This window comes from Seriola dumerili, unplaced genomic scaffold (assembly GCF_002260705.1).
Source record: "Seriola dumerili isolate Sdu_G_001 unplaced genomic scaffold, Sdu_1.0 BDQW01000073.1, whole genome shotgun sequence".
NCBI lineage: Eukaryota > Metazoa > Chordata > Actinopteri > Carangiformes > Carangidae > Seriola > Seriola dumerili.
The window spans coordinates 6225136-6250622 of record NW_019174328.1 but is presented as its reverse complement, the minus strand read 5'-3'; the positions used below and the strand labels follow the sequence as shown (position 1 = coordinate 6250622).

At 40.9% G+C, this 25487-nt stretch overlaps 1 protein-coding gene across 1 annotated transcript; it reads right to left on the bottom strand.

The window, feature by feature from the left end:
• Positions 1 to 760: 760 nt before the first annotated feature.
• On the bottom strand, positions 761 to 25390 carry klhdc3 (kelch domain containing 3). The gene is made up of 11 exons (XM_022743867.1): positions 25336 to 25390; positions 23336 to 23577; positions 21787 to 21963; positions 21412 to 21527; positions 21256 to 21327; positions 19530 to 19743; positions 18754 to 18840; positions 17570 to 17678; positions 5402 to 5475; positions 4597 to 4675; positions 761 to 2043 (listed from the first exon to the last, which is right to left on the bottom strand). The coding sequence occupies exons 2-11, from the start codon at positions 23487 to 23489 to the stop codon at positions 1977 to 1979; spliced, it is 1149 nt and encodes a 382-aa protein (XP_022599588.1). The 5' UTR covers positions 23490 to 23577; positions 25336 to 25390; the 3' UTR covers positions 761 to 1976.
• Between the last annotated feature and the right edge of the window lie 97 nt (positions 25391 to 25487).

Genomic DNA, 25487 nt, shown 5'->3' with positions numbered 1-25487 from the left:
ACAAATCCTCTTTACTCCTGTTTGAGTAACAAGTGTTAAAAAAAACCTCAGTGCCCCACTGTTGTAGCTGTTGTTGTCAACAACATCAAAAACATAGAATATCATCAACCTTATCCTTTAATTAAAGTGGATGGAGATAAAATCTTTAAAAAAAATAAAAAAAAGTTTTCAAAGTTTTGTTCTAAAATTTGTAATTAGTTATTTAATAAAATAAAAATACAACCTGAATAAACATCCCCAATTTGAGCTACTCCAAATTATTTTCAAGCTGTGTGGTGAGTGTGTAATCTAATAACAGCCCTTATGCATTTACAACATCTGCTCAGGTGTGGCTTTGCTCGCAGTTGTACACAAATACATGTGCACACCTTCCTGGTTTTTTTCCCCGTACTCTGAAGACGCAGCTCACGAGGAGAGTCTCTGAACGCTGTCGGATTGTCTATAAGAGGAACAACTACATTATGCATATCAGTGATGAGCTCCCCGACAACAACAGGCAAACTGAAGCAGGTGGACTGGGATTACTGTGTGTGTAGATGGGACCACGTGCTTATACACATACACAGTATATATTTGCATCATGATTCCCCTCCACATTTGGCACTGAAAAACAAACTACAGGGGTGGGGGTTGGGGTTTGGGGGTTGGGTGGCAGATGAGTTGCACTCTTCCAGTGACACTGACATTTCATGGAAGAATACAACAGACAACCACAAATGCAAACTTCCCAGTGAAAAGGCTTTTTTTCTGGGGGGGGGGGGGGGGGGGGTCGATGTCTCATGTGTGGGAAGTCTCATTAAAGACTCAATGCTACTGAGGGAGGTAGATGGACTCGATTATTTTACAAGGCAGAGAGTTTGCCTCAGCCGCCCTGCAAGTCACCTTTGAGACACTTTAAGAGCAGTGGGGTGCCAGCCGAGTTATGATGAAGTAGGGGGAAAAGCTAAGCATTGAAAACTGGTCAAACAGAACCTTTCACAAGAGTTATACCCCAACATTGTGGTAGCAAATGTTCCGTCTCATTTAACACCAAGACAGTTAAGTTAGCCTTCTCTGTATACTGTGTACAATAACTTCATTTGCCGCAAATGGACATGGTAGTTTTACATGGTTTCCGGACCAAGTTAAAATTGCAAGATTTACAAACTCATGACCACCCCAGTCTCTCGCCCCTTTTACACAGAGATCCTGTTGCACTGCAGTTAAGAACACACCTCATTATGTTGCCTTTGTTTGTTTACACTGAACCAAACAAAGTCGACATAATGCCGCCCTAGTGTGTGATTTCAGATAACATGCCAGCGCTTCTGAATCAGAGAAGTGACATGTAAGTTAATGGCATCGGCGTCTGTCCCGCCACACCGGCTCTCCACTTTCCACGGATGCTGCCGGCTTAAAAGCGGAACAACAATGCCCCCTCCATTCTGTGTTCATACCTTCTATACATAACGGCGAGGCAGAATAAAGGCGCAAAGTTCCCGCCTTGAACAGGCTGTGTGAAAGGGGGTTCTTTATTTCTACAGAACAGACGGTTCACGTTTGTTTCTTCAGGGAGATCTGTTGAGTGTGACATCAGGATGAAATCCTCACCAGAGAGATTGGCTCTCAAGACCTTTGGCTGAAGTTCTCGTCTCTTCCTGTGCTTAAGGTTTGAAGTCTATGATTATCATAGGCTGATTGGATTTCTAGAGAGGCTAGTAAGAAGAGAAAAGGGTGAACAGGTGTCAATGATTTCTGTCGCACATAACCACTGTCTTCAAGGGTTAAAATATCCACGGACTTGAGAGAGCTCATGGTGTCTGAGGAAGTCACAGGCAGGATATTTTGGTCAGTAATGAGTTTTCACTTGAAGAAAGTGGAAAATAAATCCAATACAGATCCAAACTCTACAAAACAGTCCCTCAGAGCTCAGTTGATTAGAAAGATAAAAGCCCAGTGTCCTGAAACAGCTGTGTTCTGCTTCACATTCAGCAGCATCAGCCATGGGAGGAGAAGATGGGCCTGCTGATGTTGCTGTTGGTGGTCATGGCTGCCAATTCCCACCTGGCGTGAACAAGAGGAAGAATTAGCAACCAAAATCTTCAGGAAGACGGAAGGCTTGCAGTAAACTCCAATAAAATGTTTTTACATTGTAATCAAAAATGTTGTATTACTGTTGAATATATATGGTGATGTTTTTAATACCCTTTTTTTTCCTGACTGATTGAATACATAACAGATTTCTATAGTGTGAAATATCCAAAGTGCTAAATATCTAATGCACTGACAATCAAGCAATAGTGTGACAATTGCTCTCACCCTGTGCTCCCCCCTTGTCCGAGCGAAGGGCCACGATGTGGACAAGGACGAGAGGAGGCCCCGCTGTAACACGAGAGCCAGGAGCAGGGGCTGACAACAGGCTCTAGTGCTGACCTGATGACAGGTCAGAGGTTGAGCTCCAGATTGTTATCACTGGCTCTGGTTTCACACTCACTCCCTCTCAATTGCTTTGTTCGTTTTTTTTTGTTGTTGTGCGCGTGTGTGTTTAAGAGGGGAGATTGGCATTGGAGCTGGAGATGCCAGTGAGGGGCAAAGGAGTCTTGTGACCCCACCGAAAACCCTCTAAGGGTTAGAAACACAACTGCAAACGCTAAAGTGGGGAGTGTGCAAGGTGGCAGTGACGGTGCGAGAGAAATGGGAGGCCGAGAAGAGTAATTAGTATCAAGTTCCACGCAGAAAAAAAAAAAACACTTCAGTGCAAGCCCTCCATTTAAGACACACTCCTCTAATGAGCGACATCAGCTTGACAAAATCTCTTCATTAAGGATATTTGAGAAATGGTTTTATACTTGTGTGAATATAGAAAAAATACTTAGATTTCAATGAATGTGAACCTGCCAATTTAAAAACACCAGTTTGAACATTTCACCTCAATCTGCAGCTGAGTAAAGGTGGTTGACGAGACCGTAATTATTGAAAACACACTGTTTTTAGACACATATTTTTGCCTTTATGTGTTTTACCAGCTTTAACACAGTTATTACAACTTCCCTACCCTGTGATTACAACATCACAACACATCAAAGAGATATTCACTAACTTTTGAGTCCCTCTCAAAAAAACTGTGTGAAAATAATTTTCAAACTTGTCACTGAGAGAGGGAAATTATGTATTATTAATTTATCACGCTAGTCTCTTTAAGCAACAGTGTTTCCTCTTTTTCCAACCTAATACCTAGGAGGCAGTGCTTTTGATTTATTTTCAATTATTTCACTGTTGTTTTATAGCTAGGTGAATGAATTTAATTTGGAATAGATGCCAAAAAAACACTGAAATTCATATTTTAATCCTAAAATTTAAGATCTCCAGTTTTATCATGATCTGAGAAAATATAAGTGTGTGTGTGCTGAGTAGAAACGGCACTTTCTAAGAATAAGCTTCTGAGCCAGAGACTAATACTGCTACGTCCTGTCTGCTCATAATGAAACAGAACTATTAGTGCCATTAACTGAACTCTACAAAACGGAACAAAAGAGAGCAGAAGAAAACAGGTAATTAATAACTGAACAACTGGCCCGCTAAGCAGCTCGTTTGAGGAATGATTTTTCCACCACTTTTTTAACAAGCAACAATGATTTGGTCTCAGGATGTGAAATATTACAAACTTATAAATTCTTAGCTTACTCCAGCTTGGTGGTTTAAGAAGACAAATTACATATAGTAGATGAAGAGGCATTTTAAACAATATCACAACATATTAAAGCCCCAAAAAATAGAATCTGAAATTGTACAAAAAGGCAAATCATTTATCCAAGGAATTAATCAACAGCCAAATGTGGATCGCACTCAGTGATTCTCACATGGCTGATGTTAGGCTGGTTACTATTCTGAAACCACATACAACTAACAACAGCTGGACTGTGCTAGCAAACAAGTTTTGCCTTTAATATTTGAATTTCTGGCAGCTTATAAAACATTTTATCCGACAGCATAATGTGTTCAAAAATGACTCACCTGTGTTGGTGTGTGTGGCTATAAAGTGGATCTACTGTAGTTTAGAGAGAAGTTTTTGGGTCTTGTCTTTATTCTTTTCAAGACGGTGACTTGTATCATCTATGTATCATCTTGCTGCACACAATTTATTCATAGTTATATTTTATCTATTGTTGTTGATCTTTAACACTTCCATGCTACAAATACATGGAATGAGAAAGTCCTCTCCTCCTATTTTATACCATTTTCTTCTGAATGTCAATGCATCAGCTTTTGTGCAAATTGTACACAGGTACACAATGTACAAACTGAAAGCATTATATAGTCTATGCTAATGTGTCACAATGATTGCATAATGTTCATGCTGTTAATTGGAAGATTATATAATTACGTACAAATTTTACATGTGGGGCCTTAAAGTAAAGTCGGAAAAAAGCAAATAAAAGTTGCACTGTTAAATGAAGGATAATGAGTCATAATTTGCCTCATTGAAAAACAACCTCATTATTCAGAGAGACATAGTGGTGGCAACAATGACAAGCATAGTACAAACTGCATGAACAACAATGTGTCAGCTCAATGACAAAACAGGACTAATGTTTGAGGAGAGGAAGCTTGTCTGACCTGATATCATGTGGGAGTCCTGACTGCTCCAGACTGTACTGAATAACAGCTATTTTGCATAACGTCTTCAAATTAGGGCCTGAAAAGAAGAGAAAGTGTAATGAGTCAGGGACTGATCACAGATACTAATCATACTCAGGCTAATAATATCCATTTCAGCTGTGGGAATTCAAAATGGAGTCAGGCAGGTCAGATCTAAGAAGCTGTAGATGAAAGGGGTTCGATCTGCTCTCCGTGATGTAAAAACCACATTTTGTTTATATCATACTGCAGAAAAACAACACAATTCACACAAGGACATGGAGAACATGATGATGCTAACTCAGTGCACAAATCATCTTATTCTAAACCTCCTTTCTAATACTAATTATAAACTTCCCCTCAATTACAATCACCGTCATGGTTGCTCCACCATATGGTCAGTGATAAACAGTGTGAGGACACACGCGACTGGCACGTGGAGGAGTATGCCACAGGGGACGCCAGTGGGTACTGCCAGTCCCAGTGTAAGCCCACCTACACAAACCCTAACTGTGACCTGACAGCATTACAGGCTACCCCAGTGCAGGCAGGATATGGCTATATTTGGTAGTCCAAAAGACGGAAGTGCGCCATGTGATAACACAAAGCAGGGCCAAGGCCAGGCTTACTAGGCCAGGTGAGAAATGAAGCAGTGCTGTCAGGAGGGTACTGGTAATATAAAATGTACTGAGGAGACCAACAGATATATTATTTAACCAAGCAAGGTGGCTGAAAATACTGAGGTGGACTTAGGTATCTGGAGGATAATGACAGGGATACTTACTGAAGTCTAAGATATACAGGTCTGAATGATCCATGAGGTTAAATTCATCTCCCATTCCTTGCTCTGGACAGGGACTGTAAAAAGAACAAAGAATGTTTTTATGATATTAGGACTGTCAACAGAAATACATTGAAACTTACAAGTGGTCAAAGCTTCAAACCAATCCCCAAGGAGTAAGGTAGAGTAAGGTCTTAAACCTCCTTTCTGTTTTCATGAGCATGAGCCTGTAATTGCTGTTCAACTTCCCTCATGTCAGTCACACAATTCCCAACAATTAGTTACCTACAGGCTCCCTAATACTAACCTCTCACTGTCTTTGTTTAATCACTAGGGTTCATAATCAGGGAGCCACAGATTGTTCTCAAAGAGAGCAGCACTGGTCACACAGCGCTCTCCTCTCCTTATCATAGGCTGGCTTGATTTAAGCCCACAGGAAGTCGAGCACTGTAGTGAGACAGCAGGCTGGTCCGTGCTGATAGTCTCCCAGACCTGTGCAGCCGTTGATATCACTGCACATCTGTTTCCTGCCACAGCTAAGCACACACACCTGTGACACACCTGGTGCACCACAGCTTAGAAAGCCTCGCTGTGTCACATCTCTCTTCAGTCACCTTCTTTGTATCAATTAATCAATAATTAAAATGCAAAACCTGGTCACTTAGAAAGATAATGTATAAAAACTCAAGTAAAAGTAACAAGCTACAGCCTGTTGGATTGAACTAATATTCCCACAAGGTAGCAAGCATATTTCTAGAAATGTATGCAATGCACCTCATTGCTTTTATATCCATAGCAGTGGTGCACAAAGAGCCTAATCAGTTTAGAAGATAAAAATGCACAGTACAGTGTTACACTATCCAGGGGACAGTTTCAACCACTCAGGTGCCTTCACTGTGCCCCTTCAGTGTCTATCATGTAGAATAACAGAGACTTTGCAGCCGTGTTTGGTTGTTAACAGCAGTTTCACAAGATGCTTTCTGCTACACATGAACTGGCCACTGACTGGCAACCAGACACCACCAGACACCACCACAGCACTGTTGAAATGATCTTTCTTTTTGAATTGCTTCGAATTACACTTCTTTTATTTCCCATTTTCTTCAGTCTCTTTCCATTTTTCATTCTATCCCCGAACCATCCTCTTGCTGAACACAATATACTCTCTTCTCCTCTGTCTCTCCACCCATCAATCTCTATTCCTCTTTCCCGCTGTCCTCTCCATCGTGTCTCCCTTTTGCTGTGTGTTCAGGATGTTGTAAGGGTTTTACGTTGCTAATCTTCCCTAAACAAACACCGTGGTGGCTTAAAGCGGCCAGGAGAGGAGCAGAGCACGAGCGCAGTCGTCCCAGGGGGCCAGCTGGGGAAGTCATTACGGCCCCCCCCCAGCCCCCCAGGAGGTGGTCCACCCAGGCTTACAGCATGAGCCTTTATCAGAATACCCGCAATCACCCCCCCCCCCGCGCCATCATCAGACTGTCTACTCCTGGACCTGGCTGTATGCCACTTATTGAACTAAATTATAGTAATCAAGGTTATTTATTAATACACTCACAAACACATCTCATTAAAACTATAACACTGGTCAGTGACATTCATGGTGGCATTGAACCTTGTCAACAGGACATTTATTAGGACTTCAGACTGAAGTGTCCTTACGCACCAAGCCAACAGTCGGCTGCTAGATGCCATAAGGCCGTCATTAAGCATCTGTGGCCCACAACAGCCTCTAGTTTTTGCTTTTGCAATGTGTCTGTCATCATTGGCTCTAGTTGGTCCTCATGAACTGCTGGCCACAAATTCAGCGTGATGAATATTATGACTTTTTTCATGAAAAGAAAAAATCCAAATACTAAATTTGGCTACATTAGATATTGCATGTGAAGAAAAGACACTTACGTCAACAGTCTGTCTCCATTACAGAAGTAATGAAAGGTAGCATCTCTATCTAAAGCACACACTGCAGTAGCTGTCAACTACTATGCAAGCTCACATGGAGAAAGGCTATAGGCCTTGGATGCTGACGCGTGAAAGGGTGCAGATAAGGGGATGCTTGAACAGGGACAACAAGAGAGGTGACGATTGCATCCCACGGGACAAGGCTTTCTCGCATGCTTATGGATAATGACAGACTGGGTGTGAAATTCGGCAGAACATTAGGCAATGGTAATGCTTTATTGGTCACCACAAAAAGGAAGAGGCTGAGGAGGATCATAGAGGCAGAGGAAGGAACAAGGGGGGGGTAAGAGGTATCTGATAAGCCCCTTTTACACAGCCTGTTCAAGGCGGGAATGTTGTGCCTTTATTCTACCTTACAGTTCTGTATAAACAGATATGAACATGGAATCAGGAGGCATTGTTTTCCTGCCTTTGAGCCTGCAGCAGAGATAGTGACAGAGTCAGATCGATGTCTGTGTTGCGGACCAAATGCCAACGCTGTTGTGCTGCACGTCACGATTTTGTTGGTTCAGTGTAAGCAAGCAAAGTCGGCATAAAAAAGGGATTTCTTAATGGTAATAAATGGGATCTCTGTTTTAAAGGGCTATAGACTGGGAGTGGTTGGAAGTGGGAAAAGTCACAGTGTGAGACTTAATGCAGCATCCTTGTGTTTGTTGGCTCACTTTGTTACTCGATCAGCAAAGTATCACTCTGTGTGAAAGTGCTCCTCCCCCTACAGCAGCAGTGGTTCCCAGTCTGAATGAGGCCTGACTGATGCCGCTCCCCCACTAAAACAACACTGGTTGCTATTTCAAACAACACTCAGTGAGGGTGTCTAATCACCCAATTGCCAGTCCTTTCTAGCAATGCACTGCCTGCTCCACCTCATTATCTTCCACACCGAGGTCTCAAAACGGTAGAAGAAAGAGCTGAACTACTGTCCCAAAACTAATGAGGGAGCACCACAGAGCCTGGGAACACTCAAGACCTTCTGAAGAGTCCAGGAATTTAATTGCCCACAAATTCTGCGGACAACTTTCTGAAACAGCAACAATGCAAATAAAGTGATGAAAAAAAAGATTGAGAGTTGGAAGAAAACTCCATCAGCGACAGCACTGCTTTACAAGTCTGTTTTCTAAGTCTGTTTTCAGCAGCTTCATTGGCCATATCCTCATTCTTGGGAGTGATATGATCTGCATCCTTTTCCTTTCTCCACTTCCTATTGAACTTTGGTCCTTCAGAACCATCTAGCTCACAGGAACTCATCACACACTACAACTTCCTTCAGAGCGCCTTATCAGGAGGGCCAGACACGCATCAAATTATTTCAGCAGGACTTTGGTATAGAGTGAAAACATGGGGAACGTGCTGGGAACAGGTAACGACAGTACAACAAACCAAAGAAAAAGACAGCAATTTGTAATGTACTTCTACATTAATGCAGTATGCAACACATGAAGCATGGTTCGATGGATATTAGACACAGGAATGGATGGCATTTTAAAAATCAAAATCCCAACAATAATATATGATTATGGCTGCACTGTGGCTAGACTCTTAGGTAGGTGAAAAACATTTCCCCCCTAAAGAGAGCATTAATTTTGCTTCCCAGAGTTTTAGCTGACAGTATGCAGCCAAGCAATTATCAAAAATGTCAAGTAATTTACTTCAAGTAGCCATGGTTATTTGGTAATGACATAAATTCTTTTGCCCTCTATTCTTACTGTCATTTTTAAACTAAGAAACATTTTTACTAAATGGCAAAGCCTATAGCGAGGATCTGATATAAGGGGTTAAGTGGACCGTTAAGAGCCCTGCAAGAGTTGGCAATGGTTTGGGAGCTAAAGTTTCTTAAGCAAATCCAACAGACTTAGTTATCACAGATCGATAGGTTCTTGTCCTTTTCTTTTGGCTTAATCTCTACCGTCTCACCTCATTTTACCAAGATATCTGTGCCCCCTCCTGGGCAGTGGCTGGACAGTGGATTAAGACCTGTAGCTGCCCAGACCTAAGCCCCATGCAGAGGGTGAGATACAAAGTACAGCTGGCTCCCTGAAAGAGACGCTTGACTTCAGATTAGTCAGAGGAGATGCCAGCCGCAAGCGAAGCATGAATCTCAGATTGCAACCCCTGTGGGCAAAATGTGGTTGGACTTAGTGGTGGTATTGGAGAGGAAAACGGGTGCTATAAATCTCATGCAAATAATAATATAGTCGCTTTTATAAGGAGTGGATGTTATCAACTTAGCTGCCCATAAAACTGAGGAAGAGGACATTAAATAGTGTTTCAGGGCCTTGAACACAGCTGGTTAATATACAGGGGAAGGTCTCAGGGGGTTGTCAAATGCTCCTCTATAGCTAACAGACTCATTCTGGAAAAATAAGTTGCTTCCTCTATAGTCCAAATCTCCACCTGCAGCTTATAAGACCAGGACTCAAGGTCAACCACCAGGAGACACTCACAAGAGGAAATACTGATGAACATCAGTAGCTACAGACCATAGTTTCAGTACAAGGTTTTGGTTTAATCCTTCTATCAGACTAGCTCATTATTACACTAGCTACTTTTGCAGGCGAAGTGATTACCTCTGTCATATCCTGCTTTTTTACTGTTGCTACAAGTGTCTCCTCTCATTTTACAGGCAAGCAGTGTTGTTTAAAGACAACTTGCTGATTGTGAACAAATAGTCTCATATTCTGTTAAATCGTTTGGCTGGTGTGTTGTATTTGTAGTTTTTACTTGTCCACATAGTCTGGCATTGCTCCGCAGAGGGGGCGTAGAACTACCAGGAGGTGTTTTGGTTGTGATGACAGTAGTAAATCAAAAGTTAAACTAATGCTATTTAGACATGTCAGTTTAAATGGACAATTGCATCACCTATGAAGGCTGTTTATTTGAGCCGCTGTGTAACACTCAACCCTATGACACTCTAATGTATACAGCCTGTTAGTGGGTTAAGGAGGGTTAAGATGCAGATGAAATACTATCATGAGCTTGTCTTTGAAGAGTAAATCACAGTGTCGCTGTGCTGCCCCAAGGTCTTGTCCCGCCACGTGCTGGATGCCCCATATCCTGCTAGGGTCACCTCCACTGTTTGACAGCTTTTATCTCAGGCATACGAAACACACACACACGCGCATGCAGACAATTAATAAAGGAAACTTCTGCAGCCTACCCTTTGACACTGAAGGCCAAACAACAACATGTGTGAGGCATCAAAATCTATGGTGTGTTGATAAGCACGTTTCCATGGAGCAGCAGATGTTAAGACATTATGGGCTGCAGTGAGTGCATAAGAAAGGGCTGATATTTACATTCAACAATAAATGAAAATCTGAACAGACGGGTTTTCATATAATATCTAGCGAAACTATAAAATGCCTTGGAATCTGTTCTGCCTCTGTCCCATGTTGTGTTTAGTCTAACATTTGAACTGTCAGGTTCAACAGTGATAACAAGTTGCACTTTAACCGGTTAGGCTATCATAGCAGCGGCGCTTTCAGCCATTGATAAGGTGCAAAATGGTCTTGTGGGTGATATCAAGGCACCAGGCTTTTGACCTTCCTGGTCTACTAAACAAAAATCACTGCACTCTGCAGAAGCTCTCCGGCTCAACAACTTGCTGTTTTGAAATGACCAGTTAAATTCCACACAGATTAAATATCATGGTGAGATTTTGCTGGATTAAACAAGAGGTTCTGTGGCGGGATGTTTTGGCTAGCAGTGAGATTACCTGGTATGTGGTCTCCCTCTTGTTCAGAGTGTATGGCAGTCACACACTCTCCCTACCTTAATATTGAGTGGTAACGCGAAACCTATTTGAATTTTATATCAAAACTAAAACTGAATATAAGATCGAATCTTATAAACAAACCATGTCTACTTATATTTAGCATTCTGTACTAAACCAGGGTAATGAGCACAAATGCTTCTGCAGCTAATGTTAGGTTTGGCGTCAGCATGCTTTCCATCTTCACTAAATGTACCAAGCAACTCTGCATATTGCCAAATGGAGCACACACATTCAGGCTGGCGGAGCAGAGTAAGCATGTGCGTGTGTATGTGCAACACTCTGACGTCAGCTCGGCAAGAGGAGATGTGAGTCATTAAGTCATGTGAAACGTCCAGACACATAGAAACACACACAAATGGCACACTATACTGGAAAAAAGAAAATGATGGAATGAGACTAAGTGTGGGCCACTCCTAGATGTTTAGACAGGTAATTAAACATATTTCATTGCTATATATTATTATCGCCTGACACTCACACACGTTTACTACTACCTATACTATATACCCTAATATATAATATATATATATATATATACATATATAAATTAGGAGAATTCCTATCTGTAGAAAGTCTGCAACCAACATACAGTTTATTGTCTTGAGAATGAGAAGATGGAACCATCAAATTTTTTGCCATTTTTGGTTGAGAAAAATCAATTCAAAGATTAAACGATTATCAAGTAGCTGTCAGTCCTAATCGACTAATTGTTTCAGCTCTAACCCACTGGATGTGAGTGTGACACAATGTGTTCCTCTTGTATTATTTCAAACATCAAGAGAAACAATGAACAATCAGCCACTATAAAAAGAAAAGGTTTCAGCTCATTGCCTGCAGGTGGAACTCAAAATTGCAGCAGCTATTACTTTCCTTGTCCGTAAGCAGTGACATCAACATGTCTACATTTGCAGGTCTCAGCCACTGCTTTCCTTTCCTATACGTGGTGCAAATTGGTACGTTTAAAACTTCATGGTGTATTTCTACTACCACTAACCTCGCCATCATTTGTCTGAGCTCATATGATGGCAGATAATAACTTTGCCTTTTACATCACTGGATTACATAAGGGTCGGAGGCCTTACCTGGGTCTGCCTAAGCACAGTGACGACATCAAAGAGACTCATTCATGGCTTGGCTTTGTTAGACCTGAACTGACATCCACTGGTCCCTGCTGCTCACAGTGAGAGGAAATTAAAACCCCTTTGAACAACACTCATCATCAGCAGGCCACATAAAGAAGCACAGAATCTATATTCCCCAGCCTACAGGGATGTTTTAGATCTTAATATTTACCAAAGACCAAAAAGCAAACCTCACATCACAAGCTGCTTTCAGATATGCACTGCAACCCTGAACTTCCCTCCACATTACTTGGATGATCTGTATGTGCGAAAGCAAACGTCCAAATCACTTGAATCGGGCTTTACTCTGCCAGATCCCTGGTATAAAGTCTGGCTAATGTCCAACTGGGCTGACATGTGAACTGAGCTGGTTATTGTCCGGAGAATTCACAGCCTAAAATAAAGGGAGTATTTCCAGTAGATGAGAATGTGTTGTGTGCTGCGGGTGTGAAATGGCAACTCTGGATCATGTCCTGACCCGATTTCTCCAGACATTTATCTGGAATTCATGTGTGAAAATGACTACAGACTAACATTTGAACACACAGAGTTGATTTAAATCAGTCATCATTACAGTCTTTAGAGAGGTATAAATATCTCTCATGGTAAGAATATATTCACTAAATGCAATGATGGAATGAATACATGTTGTCATGTCCAAGTAGTTCAAGGGACAGTGCCAGATTTCTCTCCACAGATTCCAAGCTGTCTGCTCCCAGCATGCCAATCTGTCATGTCCTTGTTCACATCCTGCCCCTCAGAGGATGCCCTGTTCCCAACCTCAAAATGCTTCCTGATTTAGCACAACCTGATCTTATCGCTAGCAATTATACACAGAGTGTGATGAATGCCAACAATGACAACATAGGCTCAGCAGGAGATCAATAATCTCTGTGGCACTGTCTTCATGTGCATCTCAACTTCAGCTGCGTTCAGTTCCTCGGAAGGTGAGAAAAAAGTTAGCAAAATACGCCGGTCATTGGTTGTGTGCGTGTGTGAAGGAGAAGGTCAGTGCAGGTGGAGTTAGTCATGCACGGGTCGTTCCTTCGTGGGGCAGTGAGCAAGTCTCAGTAAAATGAGTGTAGCAGAGGCACTGAGGGTATATCACATTGCACTCCGTGAGAAAGAATGCCGTTTTAAGGTCATAAATCAGAGATGGGGCAGAATTTCGCGCCTTTCTGCAGCTCAGCAGGCCTGTTTACACTGACGTAAGTGCATTCAATAGACTGCCACTAAGCCCAGCCTGTCACTCACACGCTGCTCGATTTCCTCATCAAAGAAGTGTGTGGTGGTGTGGGGTGGTGTGCACCAAAAAAACATACCACAAAACAAAGGATATCCTGCACCTAATCCTGCTTTATGGCAACCAATCTAACAGCACCTTAATCTACAAATTCAATGCAAACATCAATTCAAGTCATCATCAAGTCCAAACATATTCTCACACTGAACACTTAGAGAGCTACACTCTTAATCTCATGTTTTATTAACCCCAGTCCCTTTGTATTCATTGGAACCTATATTGCGTTGTTGATGTTTGTTTTACAAATGTGTCACACCTCAGTGTTACGTCCAGTCCGAAGTGTAACCCCTTTGAAAGCAGAGGGCTCTTGGGCTTAATAGTTTTATTGTCCTTCACTAAAGTGATAAATTATTCCTGAACAAATTCCTGCAGGTAAAATAAATATCATAAACTCGGAAAAATATCAACAGAGGGGTTCTGTTTTGGATCAATTTGAAACGACAACCAACCAAGGAAAACAAGATGTGGACCATAAATTTCAACACAATTTCCTTGGCAGACCCACCAAACTGAGGAGCCCCACAAGAAAACACAAGCAAGGTGTCCAGCAAATAATTCACGGCAGCTTGTGCAAGCATTCGTCAATTGCACTGAGACAGACACCAATAACTTTTTTTGCCCTGTTAACTGCCCTCATGTTGTTAGGTCATGCAAAAATAAACACAGGAGACAAAGCAATGGCTGGTTTTAAATGTAATGTTCACACTAAAGTAGTCGTGTATAATGAAAAAACACTTGCTCAGTCTAATCTTAAATCATTGCAAATCAAAACACCAATTAAAACACCAACTGAACCGTGATAGGAAAACCTTTTTAGTCAAGAACAATAAAAAGCAAACAAATGAGTGTGGTAAGGAGTGCGTTTGTGTGTCTTAGTATGTGTGTGCACGTGCTTATGGGAGTTCCTGTGTGTAAGAGGCTTAAGTGTAGCTCATGTAAACAACAAACATGCAACGCTGGTCAAGAGAACCTGTGTGGCCGACTTGCTTAGGGCCTGCAAGGATCATGCTCTAATTTGTACAGTAACAGGAAACAACATCTTGACTCAACTTAAAACAACAGAGTGACCGCTGTACTACAAAACCCTCCACTTTACAAATAACACAAACAAAACACTTTTCTCCCCTAATAAAAAATACTTGGTGTGCATTCATCTTAAGGTAGAAAAGTTGAATTGGCTGCAGATTCCTAAAAAAAAAAAGATCTGCCCTGATGCTTTTAAACAGGATGTTGGAGATATCATGTGGTGTTTGATTTCTTCCTCTGCTCAGCCATCACCCTCCATCATTCCAGTGGCCCCTATGACACTCCCTTCTCCAGCCCCAGCCCTATCTGCTCACAACAGGAAATCATGACTCCTTAAAACCCATCCTGGACTAATCCTGGCGAGAAACCAAACAACACATTACAATCTTCAAAAATAAGCATCATCTGAAGCTCTCTGTCTGCTTTTAACATTTTCTTTTCCATATCAATAACTAACCGTACTGAGTTTTGACTGCTACTGTTTATAAGCAGCACATTCTGTTCCTTACAATTGTAGTTACCTATTTGTTTATGAAGTGGCCTTTAAAAATAGATCTGCTATGAGTGTGTTATATCCCTAAAAATGCTTATTATATTTTTGCCTAATTATCATTATATATATTGAAAAAAAAAAAAACAATTTTAGTGACTATAATGCTGTTGCATGATATATGAATGAAGATTACACTTGTGTATTAGGGTGTGCTCCTCCCCACGATGTGGTGGCCACTGGAGCAATAGAAAAGTAACTCAGCAGCAGCTAGCGGCCTTGAGGACTTGAGGTCCTGTAGACGTAGTGGGGCTGAGAGGACTCTTATCCACAGCCTCCCGATCTTCTCTATCAGGTTATCCCAGTGGGGTTTGCCTGATAACATAGCCTTTCTGATAACAGTAGCCCAGGTCCCAGACTACTCTGGACCATGCTAAAGCCATTAGCTACCTCATTACTCCACCGGCTGCTGGCCTATCACAAGCCTGTCACCGGCCCAGTGGCACCTCACCAGCTACGAACCCCCGCCAATTCACTACTGTCTTACAACCAACAAGGGACTCATCACAGGCCGCTGTCTACAGGAGCCAGACCCTCTGGTTGGCATATTAAAAAGAAAGGACAGTTTGTTGTCTGAGAGCATGTGCTCCATAAAGATTATGATGACAAACAATGAAAGTGTCAAGAGTAGAAGAATTTAAGTGTTTGTAAAGAAAGGAGTTGGAAACATTTCTAGTCTCTAGGCAACCTCTGAACTTTTTCTGCAGTTTTTCTTTCTTTATTGCAAACCAAGGTTTCATCTAAAGGTTTTCATGTTTGGAGATATTGAACTGCACTGAAGTAGTTCTCATTAATTCGCAATTCAATATTTGGCTTCAATTAACTTGTGCAATTATTTAACAGCTCCAATATCATCCAAACTTGTATCTTCCGTGAGATTAAAGATGAACTGCAGAATTATGCTTTAAACATTTTTGTAAACTAAATAGCTCAAATGTAAGAAACTAAATATTGTGCTTCTTTACAATATACTGAACACTTCAAAATGTTTTGTATTGATTGTAAAAAAAAAGAATGCTTTGGCACATGATTTGTCACATTGAGCAGCAGTGGCAGTATGAGCAGTAGTAGAGGTAGTAGTGAAAACAGTGGCTGCAGTAGTAGTGGCAGTGCCAATTTTTGCACAGCATGGAGTGTGTGAGAGTGTCTATATTATTCCTCAGATATTTTCAGCTATGCATTCACAGCATTTTCAGAGCCAGAGGTGTTGTGACAAAGTACGTAGTCAAAAACTTTACAGGTATAACACTAGTCAGTAGTCTACTGCTGCTGAAGCATACAACATGTTTTAATAATGATAAATGCGAACAGCTGGACACATCGACAAGCAAGAGTTTACAATACAGTCCTTTCTTTTCATCTGTTATACCATGACACAATGACTGACAAAAATAAATGAGACATGCTGTTCATTATGATGGATTACCAAACTTAGGCAAGTTTCACATTTTTGCAAGTTGGTTTTCACATCCCGCTAAAAAGAAATCAATAGTGTCTGGAATGTATGTAGTCTAAAAACTTAAAGCATGTTTTATATAACAAACACCATGAATCTTACTGTTCAACTAAACTTCTGACTTTGAGATATTTTGGATATTTTCGAGACAATACTTGCACAACTAAGGTGCTGAAAGCTGGTGACACACACGAGTGGGGCAGACTATAGTCTGTATTTAGCTGTGTGGCACTGCTCTCTGCATAAGAGAACAATGGCTCAGCTGGCAAACAGTGGTTTTATCATCATATGATGTCAGCTTAAGCTTTTATCAAACACTCCCAAGTGAAAAATGGATGCAGGGGGAATGAAAAAAAAAATGAAAAAAAGACTGGATGTTTGAATGTGTAACAATTCAACTGGGGGCTCTATCATTGCTCATCCAAATTATAATCGCTTTCCCCAACAAATAGTTGGGCTTGAATTTTCTACCTACTCATGCATTTATGCATGTCTGCACATACTGAGAATTTGTGTGTGCTTGTGCAAATGCATATTGAAATATACTGAAGTATTTTTAGGTGTTTATGTGCCTGCATGTACATATGCATGCATCTTTGCATCTGGGTATGTACCTAAACAGTCCCTGTAAAAGTGATATTTAGGGTAAAGAGTAGTGGAATGAGTTATATTTGCAAAATGTGCTGAACAACAAATGAACTGTTTTGATGCTGTATGTGAAGATATTAATGCTTTTTAGTTAGACATAATACATAGTTAATGATATCATTTCAAAGTACTCATTAAAGAAAGAATAAAGAATTAAAAGAATAATCTAAAAAGAAGAATTTTGCCACTAGAATAATCGAAGGGGAAACCTAACAGAGAGAATATCTAGGAACATCTTTAATTACAGTGCACATACAGACCCTCAAATACCAAAAATATGTCAGTTTTACAGAGCAGAGGAATTTACAGTTCAAGTAGTAATATTTTGTGCCTCACCTCGTTCCTCCAAAGAGGATGATTCGATCTCCAACCATACAACAGCACTGCCGTCTCCGCGGGCATGGGCCTTTCCCCTTCGGTTCTACCTTATTCCACGAAAAGGCTTCTGTTGCGTGTAAACACAAGACAAGAATAAGTTGAGATAACAACATTTAGACATAATGATGGAAAAAAATAGACACACATACACCTGGCTCATTTCTTCTGCGATGGAAGAATCTCAGTAAAACTTCAGATTACATCCGTGCCTTAAATAGCTCAACAGAGGGATTTTTGGAGCAACTCATTTTGCAGCAATACAAAGTGTCTGCCATTTAAAGTTACAGAAACCCACTAGTGCTTCCCATCCTGCCAAGGGAACAGGGATGAGGGAATGAAAAGGGATGACTAAAGCAATAGCACAAAATTTAACATTTGAACACAATCATTTACATTTCAGAAATAGAATCAAATCCTTTCTTCTGTTCTGCTGAAGTGCAATATCAGTGACGAGGCTGAAGCTGTCTCAGTTGCTCCATATAAGGATGAACTGTGAAGCCTCACACACTCAGAGCCAACAGCATCATAGCATCTCTATAGCAACAGGGCATTCAGACTTCAGTGGGTAATAATGTCTATAACTGAGGTGCTGCCATCTAGTGGACTGCAAAGACCAGGTTTAAATGGTTACCAGCAGAAACCAGGTTCATGATATTCTAACACCATATAGTACACTGCATTGATGATGAATACACACCCGGTGTGTTGCATCAGCTTTAATAACAATGCTTTGTTGTGAACAAGAGAACAAGGTTTCTTCAGGAAAACACTTCAGCTGACTTGAGAATCAATCTGGCAACAAATGTAAGAGCAGACAAAGACTCCAGTGAATGAATTAGTTTTAATTACTTGCATCAGTTTTTGATGTGAGTGTGTTTCTGGCAAAAAGAGAACAGGGTTTTTCACACAAAAAAAAGGAAGCTGCCAGCCACTATCACAAAACTAACAATGGTGTCATAAGAGAGGAGAGGACTGTCTACATGACTCTCTCCAGGGGGAAAGTGGGTCAGTGCCAGCTAAGACTGCCAGTGCTGCATTCCCTCTAACAGGTAAACAGTCATCAGCTCAGGTAGATCAAAAACAAAATTACCATGCACTAAGCAAAGACACACCCAGTCTGACATAAATAAGTAGTGAATCACCTGGATTGAATTTCCAGAGGTCGTTGAAGTGCCGGTCCAGGCGGGCATTGTATCCTCCAAATATGTACAGCTCTCCATTGTAGGAAACTAAAAACAGAAAAGAAAACCCAAAAAATGACCCAATTTTTTATGGTCCATCATGAAGATCAATGACATCTGCAGCACAGTAAATGGAATCATGTGAACCAGTTACATTAGCTGCATTTGTTTCATCAGACAATGTAGGCAAAAAACACATTCTTGTACTAAGTAGATGCAGAATGAACAACACTGTTTACTCTCCCACTGGACAAACAACAACAAAACAACAAAAAAGAATCCCTGCATGAGAATGAGAGGGAGACAGCACACGCTGGGAAAAGACTGTAGTTTGTATATAAATGAATCATCACAATAAGAATGTATGAAAATGATTCCATAAGTTCTTCCTCTTTAAAATGTATTTTTTGCTGCTATTCAAACTAAGAGAACCATGGTAGTTTAAAGGAGTGAGCTGGATCATTAACCTCGCCAAGTTAAAAAGATGAATAATCTCATAACACCCAGAGTTTATTCAGAAATGTGTTCATCTGCCGCTCCCCAAAAACAGTTTTCTAATCTATTTTACTCTCCATATTTTATCAGTAGCGGAAAACAATTCAGATAACCATATCTCAATGCGTTCTGCGCTAAACTGTTATCTTATTTGAGTATACTTCAGAATAAAACAATTTTATTTAAAAGATAATGCCAAATTTTCTCATCGTGGTGATTTTGTTTGTGTGTTTGTGTCTTACAGGCTGAATGACTCCTGCGTCCCTCTGGCAACGGTTGTGTCGAAGGTGTACTCAGCCAGCAGTTTGTCTCTGTGTCGAACACTTTGATCTTGTTGCAATAGATCTCGTTGTTAGAGTGGAAGGGGCCGAAGCGGTCGGCTCGCCCTCCAAACACGAACATCTTTGTCCCGATGATGGTGGCTGAGTGGAAGTCTCTCCAGCGCGCCGGAGTGCCCTGTGAAGAGAAGACCAGCAGATGATGCTGTGATGACTGCTGTACCTTCGCACTCCATAAAGTTTCAGTGGAGAGACAGAACAGGACAGAGAGCGAGGACAGTGGATGTAACCTACAGACTTTTATTGCATTCTTGAATAATACACCTCATAAACTGGCTTCAGTTTCAAACTCTCCAATGTCTCCAAACTTTCTATACTCATCACAACCCTGGATATAAAGCCTCATCCCCACAGTGGCAAAGAGGAGGCTTCTTGTACAGCAACTTCAAGTAAACAGCACCATCTAGTGGACCACACTTGGCATACACTAAATTCAAACCTCTTAAGCCTTTCAAGAATAATGTAGTTATGAAAACATTATATAGATTTTTGGTGGAAATCTAGCTCAAAATAATAATGTAGCTTATACTGTCTGTAGTTACTAGTGAACAACAAATAAAATATACTATATATACACAAAGGAGAAATGTGATCTGTTACCACAGAATGAGACTATGCTCAACAAAGGCATGCTTCTACTCCCTTTGCATTTAGCTGGCCTAAAGCCACGGCAAAGCCTTTCACATGACTTCCTTTCTAGAATGTGCTGCCATTGTTTTCCACAAATTTTATGCAGGCAAGCAGGCTCTTTAACTGGCTTTATAAACAGAGCAGTGGGAGAAAAAGAACATCTTTTAAAACAATAAGGTTGTATAAATTATATGAATAATGTTAAAAAATTTTAAATTGGCAGCTTAATGAAAATAAAACTAATTGTAAATATCCAAAACCACTGTGCTCTAGGAAAAAACATTTCTTGAGATGATAATGGGCTTGGTGGAAATTGAAATGAGTACAATAACAAACAAAGTGTATTTAAAACAAATTCACCTTTACAGAAAACAGGTTTTGAGTAAAAGCACAGCAGGTATGTTTGTTTTCCAAAAGGAATGCAAGTCTGGGAGCACGCAGAAAAATGTATTACTCAGTCACATGCTCAATTAAATCTATAAGCAGCACACTGTAATCTCTGTGATGACAAAATGTTATCAGTTAGGAGCTAAAAGTAGAGAAAGGACTTCCTCTACCATTCCCTTCTTAACCATATGGAATGGTGTCTATGTTTAAAATACACTTTACTAGAGACAATCACATGAGCAGGTTGACTGCATACAAGCACAAATGGCATTTCCAAAAAGGGGAGTGTATATAATCCTCTGTGAGGCTTTTTGTACTTGGCCACCTACCAGGGAGCTGCATTACATTGCAGTGTCTTTGTAACCAGCCAATTTGACCAGTGGGCGCTTGTGCAGCAGTACTGCCAACCCCAGTAATAACCAAAGGTTTGTTGATCTCCAACAGTGCTTTGAATGTAACTGAGCTTGTTGCCAGTCTATTCTATCTTTGTGTTTCTCTGAGTGAGCACTTTGTGTCCATTTTTATTTGGACTTGAACATTCAATCTGTACACATAAGAACTAAAGCACTTTTTTAAATTTTTTGTAGAATAACAACTGGGGGTTGTAACTCACTCTGGCATTAATTAATGACCAAACCATGGTGGTGGTGTCCAGCTTGTGGATGTCATTGGAGAAGCAGTCAGCCTAAAAAACAGCAGAGGAGATTAATTAAGGCGTGTTTTAATGTTCAGAGAGCAAGTCCCATAGTGAAGAGCGATAAAGACTCACCAGCTGTTCATATCCTCCAAATATATACATTGCTTTCCCCAAGACGCAGGCTGAGTGGCCATCCCTCGCCCCTGGAACAGTCCCCGAAATCTTGGGTGTGAACCATCTGTGGGTGTCTATGAAGCAGGAATAGTTTATATTAACTCTGAGCATACTTGCGGGGGACCTAACCTCTCATTTTACAGTTGTGACATAACTCGAGTCATCTGCAATAGAAAGTCATCACACATATAAAGAGGTGTTTGAACTCCCTGACATAAACACAGTTTTCTCTCCCATTTGCTGTCACGACCTGAACAGCTAACAGGTGCATCTCAAGGAAACACAGCCTGAAACTATCACTTAACAGCATGAGTTAGATGCAGATCTACTTACTGACATCAAAGGCATAAAGCACATTGCAGGCCCCCTCTGTGTCGTTACGCCCACCCCAGAGGTAGATAATATCATCCAGCAGCACAGCTGTGTGGCCATAACGCATATACGGCACTTCACAGGCACGCTCATGTCCTCCCGTCCTCACTGGAGGCAGCTTCATCCAGCGCAAAGACACTGAAGTACAAAACAATCAGGAAAGGAATATTTATTCAGTTATGACAGAAAAAGAGTATATTGTCAATATTTGCCTCAATGCCAAAATAAACATAACTACAATACCATACTGCAGAGCAATGGTAACTTTGAGACAGTGAACCTCGAGATACATTTTACAAGAATAAAAAAATTCAAAAGCCGCAATAATAATTAGTGAAACAATTAGGAGCTACATGTGCAGAGATTTAAATATGAAACTTAAAATAAAGTTCACTAGCAGAATTTCTCCAAGTTCTTACAGCTGTCTGACAAACCTACTGTTTTTGAACCAATGTATAGTAAAAGAAGATGTAAAGCAATGTCAAACATCTGAATGAAATCCAAACTGCTTTTTTGCCATTTTATTTTTTATGTATTTTGAGAGGCTCAAAACAGAAAGTGTTTGAAAAAACAGACAAGTTAAGAAAAAGGAAAAAACAAAACAAAAGGACAGAAGGGTTGGCATGAAAATAGACATCAAAGAGAAGGAGCACAAAGCAAGTGACAAGATAAAATACTGAAACAATAGGTAAGGTGGTCCCGTTTCCATTTCAATCAGCTGAAGGCATCTTTATCAAGGTTTGTTTCCACAGATCTTTTCATGGTATGGCAATAGCAGGTAGGCACAAGCTACTTTAAGGAAGTTGTAAAACCCTTAAGCAGGTGGCTGACAACACAGAGGGAAAAGACATTATAAAATGGGTTACAGGGAAGAAAAGGGAGCAGTTTTATAAAAGTTACAGCAGCACATTTAAAGAAAACACCTGTGTTTGTGAGATAGCAATGGAAAAACAACTAACGGAGACATTTTCACAAACCGCAATGGAAAGTTTGGGGTTTTAATTGCCAGCTGCACTGAGTTACCGTTATAGTGGTGAAGGTTCAACAACCTCTAAAACACTCTGTTATCCTTATTTCCTAATTTGAAAAAACAAATATTTTCTTGCTTCATTACAGATAAAACACTGGGAAAACATTGGGACACACTAAATTTGAGTACAAGCAAAACCTACAGCAGATAAGTACGAATTTAAACAAGTTCATGTAAATATGCTGCACATACTGGATTTCCAGTGCTGTCCCAATGTAAAATTTAAACACTTTTCACTGACCGTGAAGTCAGACTGCTCTTGAGACCTGAAAATTGTATTCTCATTATTTCTTAAGTTGTTTTCCAGTTCATAAAACTGCAAGGGGATGAACAACCAAGTTTCCATATGAGTTGCACTCACTAACAAGACAAACAGCTGAAAGCAAGATATTGATTCAAGAATTCATATGCCTCCTAAATTATGAGACAAAATTCAGGACCAATGGGATCCATAGATATATATGTATATTCACCACCTACCTGTGTTGAATACATGCACGTCAATCTGACGGAGCGTCTCGTAGTCTTCCCCAGAGCAGTAGCCTCCAAAAGAGTAAACCTTGTGCCCCACGGCCACAGCAGCATGGTTGACTCTCCGCGGCCCTCCTTCTAGGTGCACCGACCAGCGCAACATTCCACGCGCAAGCACCTCTGTGACTGCCAGTCCTTAGACCATCACTTTGTCGCCTGCTTGGACCCCATCAAGCAAACCCCCTCCAAACCTGGGATCACGAAAACAAGAGGGGTAGCACTTTGATTAGGAGACCAGTGGGGCAAACTGGGAGGGAGGGGCAATCGAGGAGAACACAAAGGGGAACTGTTTGTCCTCATGGGCTAAGAGTTGCTCAGCTCTGCTGTTGCTGACAGGCTCACAAGCCCCTGTATTATCTAAACTGGGAGAGTATTTTAAGAGGTGATTAGACCCACACCTACCACTCTTATTTCTTTCTGTTCACTCTTATCCCTGTGCCCTCCCACTGCACTACAAAACATTTAAATATAGAATCATATAAATAAATGTGCATCCCTTTTAGGCAACACCATATCAGTAAAAAATCCTATATGACTATCATTACACAAACTGTGTCAGTAATGTTTTAGCAATAATGAAAGACTATTAGGTTACTGAAGTGTTATGAACTGAATGTGTTTCTAATCTACTGAGAGAGAGCCATGACGAAAGTGTCATTTGGCTGTCTTGGCAGTTAGCTTTGCATGATTGGATGGTCATGCAAATCAAAAATGTCATCTAAGTAAAATCTGCAGCTCGTAGTTTGATGTCAGCTTGTAATTCAACAATAATACCAGCAAAAAATTACAGATTAATATTCACTCACTACCTGTATGACTTACAGAAACTGCCTGCAACTTATGAAAACCAAGTGAACCTGCCTCTTGCTAAACCCTATGTAGCCCTGCTTTTTCCATCCCAATGACTCACTTTCTCACTGACCTCCAACCTTTGTTTGCTCTTAAAAATAAACCCCCAGAAGACCATTTAACATAGACCTTTCTATTTCTAGCCCACATATCTCCGAAAAGCAACACAGTCCAGATCTAGGCAACATGCAAATGTGAGTCTTAACTTAAACAGAGTCATTGTTTTGTTTACCACTTTGTCATTGTTTAGGGGCATCATGTGAAAGCTGCCATGTAAACTCGAGAACACACTTGGGAGTAAACTGACTCCTCAAAATGCAACAACAGTCACAGGTTGATGGCAATATTGCCTCATCTTTGCTGCAGTAAATCGGTCTCCTGTAGCTTTCCCTGTATAAATTAAACAGCAATTTTCGCAGTTCTCATGTTGTATCATCCTCACGTTGACATTGACGACAGGGACATACATCTTTGTGAAAACTGAGCAGGGTGAAAAGCAGATTCTTCACCCTCCTGACCCACTGAACAGGATATTGTTGATATCAGATGACTAGCCATGGCAACTTCATAAGACCACACTGGCTTTGTACATAATGGGACTCGGTTAACAGACAAGAAAATCGATGCATACTACTGCACAGGTCCCGGTTGACCATGAATATTGGGGATCTACAGATCATTAATTGATGAAGCTCATCTAGACCCGATGACATTGAGCTGCAACACGGTTCACACAGTACAGTTAACGCCTCATACACAAGCTAGTCGACGTTAGCTATCAAACAGGAGCAGCACACGTATAAGGGACGGCGACTAACCGCCAGGGTCGCTTGTCTCACAAAATCTACTTTAACAAGAACCGTGTATTGATAATAGCGCTCCTGCATCCAGCTGTTTGATAGCAAACTGTCCTGGAGGAGAAGCTGTTGCTAGCCAGGCTAAAGCTAATCTGTAGAGGCTTATTCAGCTGTTAGCTAGCTAACCTGAACTGAATTTAAAAAAAGACCGGCAAGAGTTAAAACACTGGCGCTTATTTTCCAACCTTACGAACCGGTTAGCTAACAGACAACAATATCAACAGATGAATATGATTTCGCTACCTTTAGGTCGAGTCGGTTGTGGTTAACTGGTGTTTAGACAGGCAGTGCTATCTAGTGCTGTCCCAAAATGAACGAACCAATTCTTTCTACCGGCATGTTCCCGAGTTCGATACGAATCGAGTTTTAAACTGGTACCTACTGAGTCCAGGAAA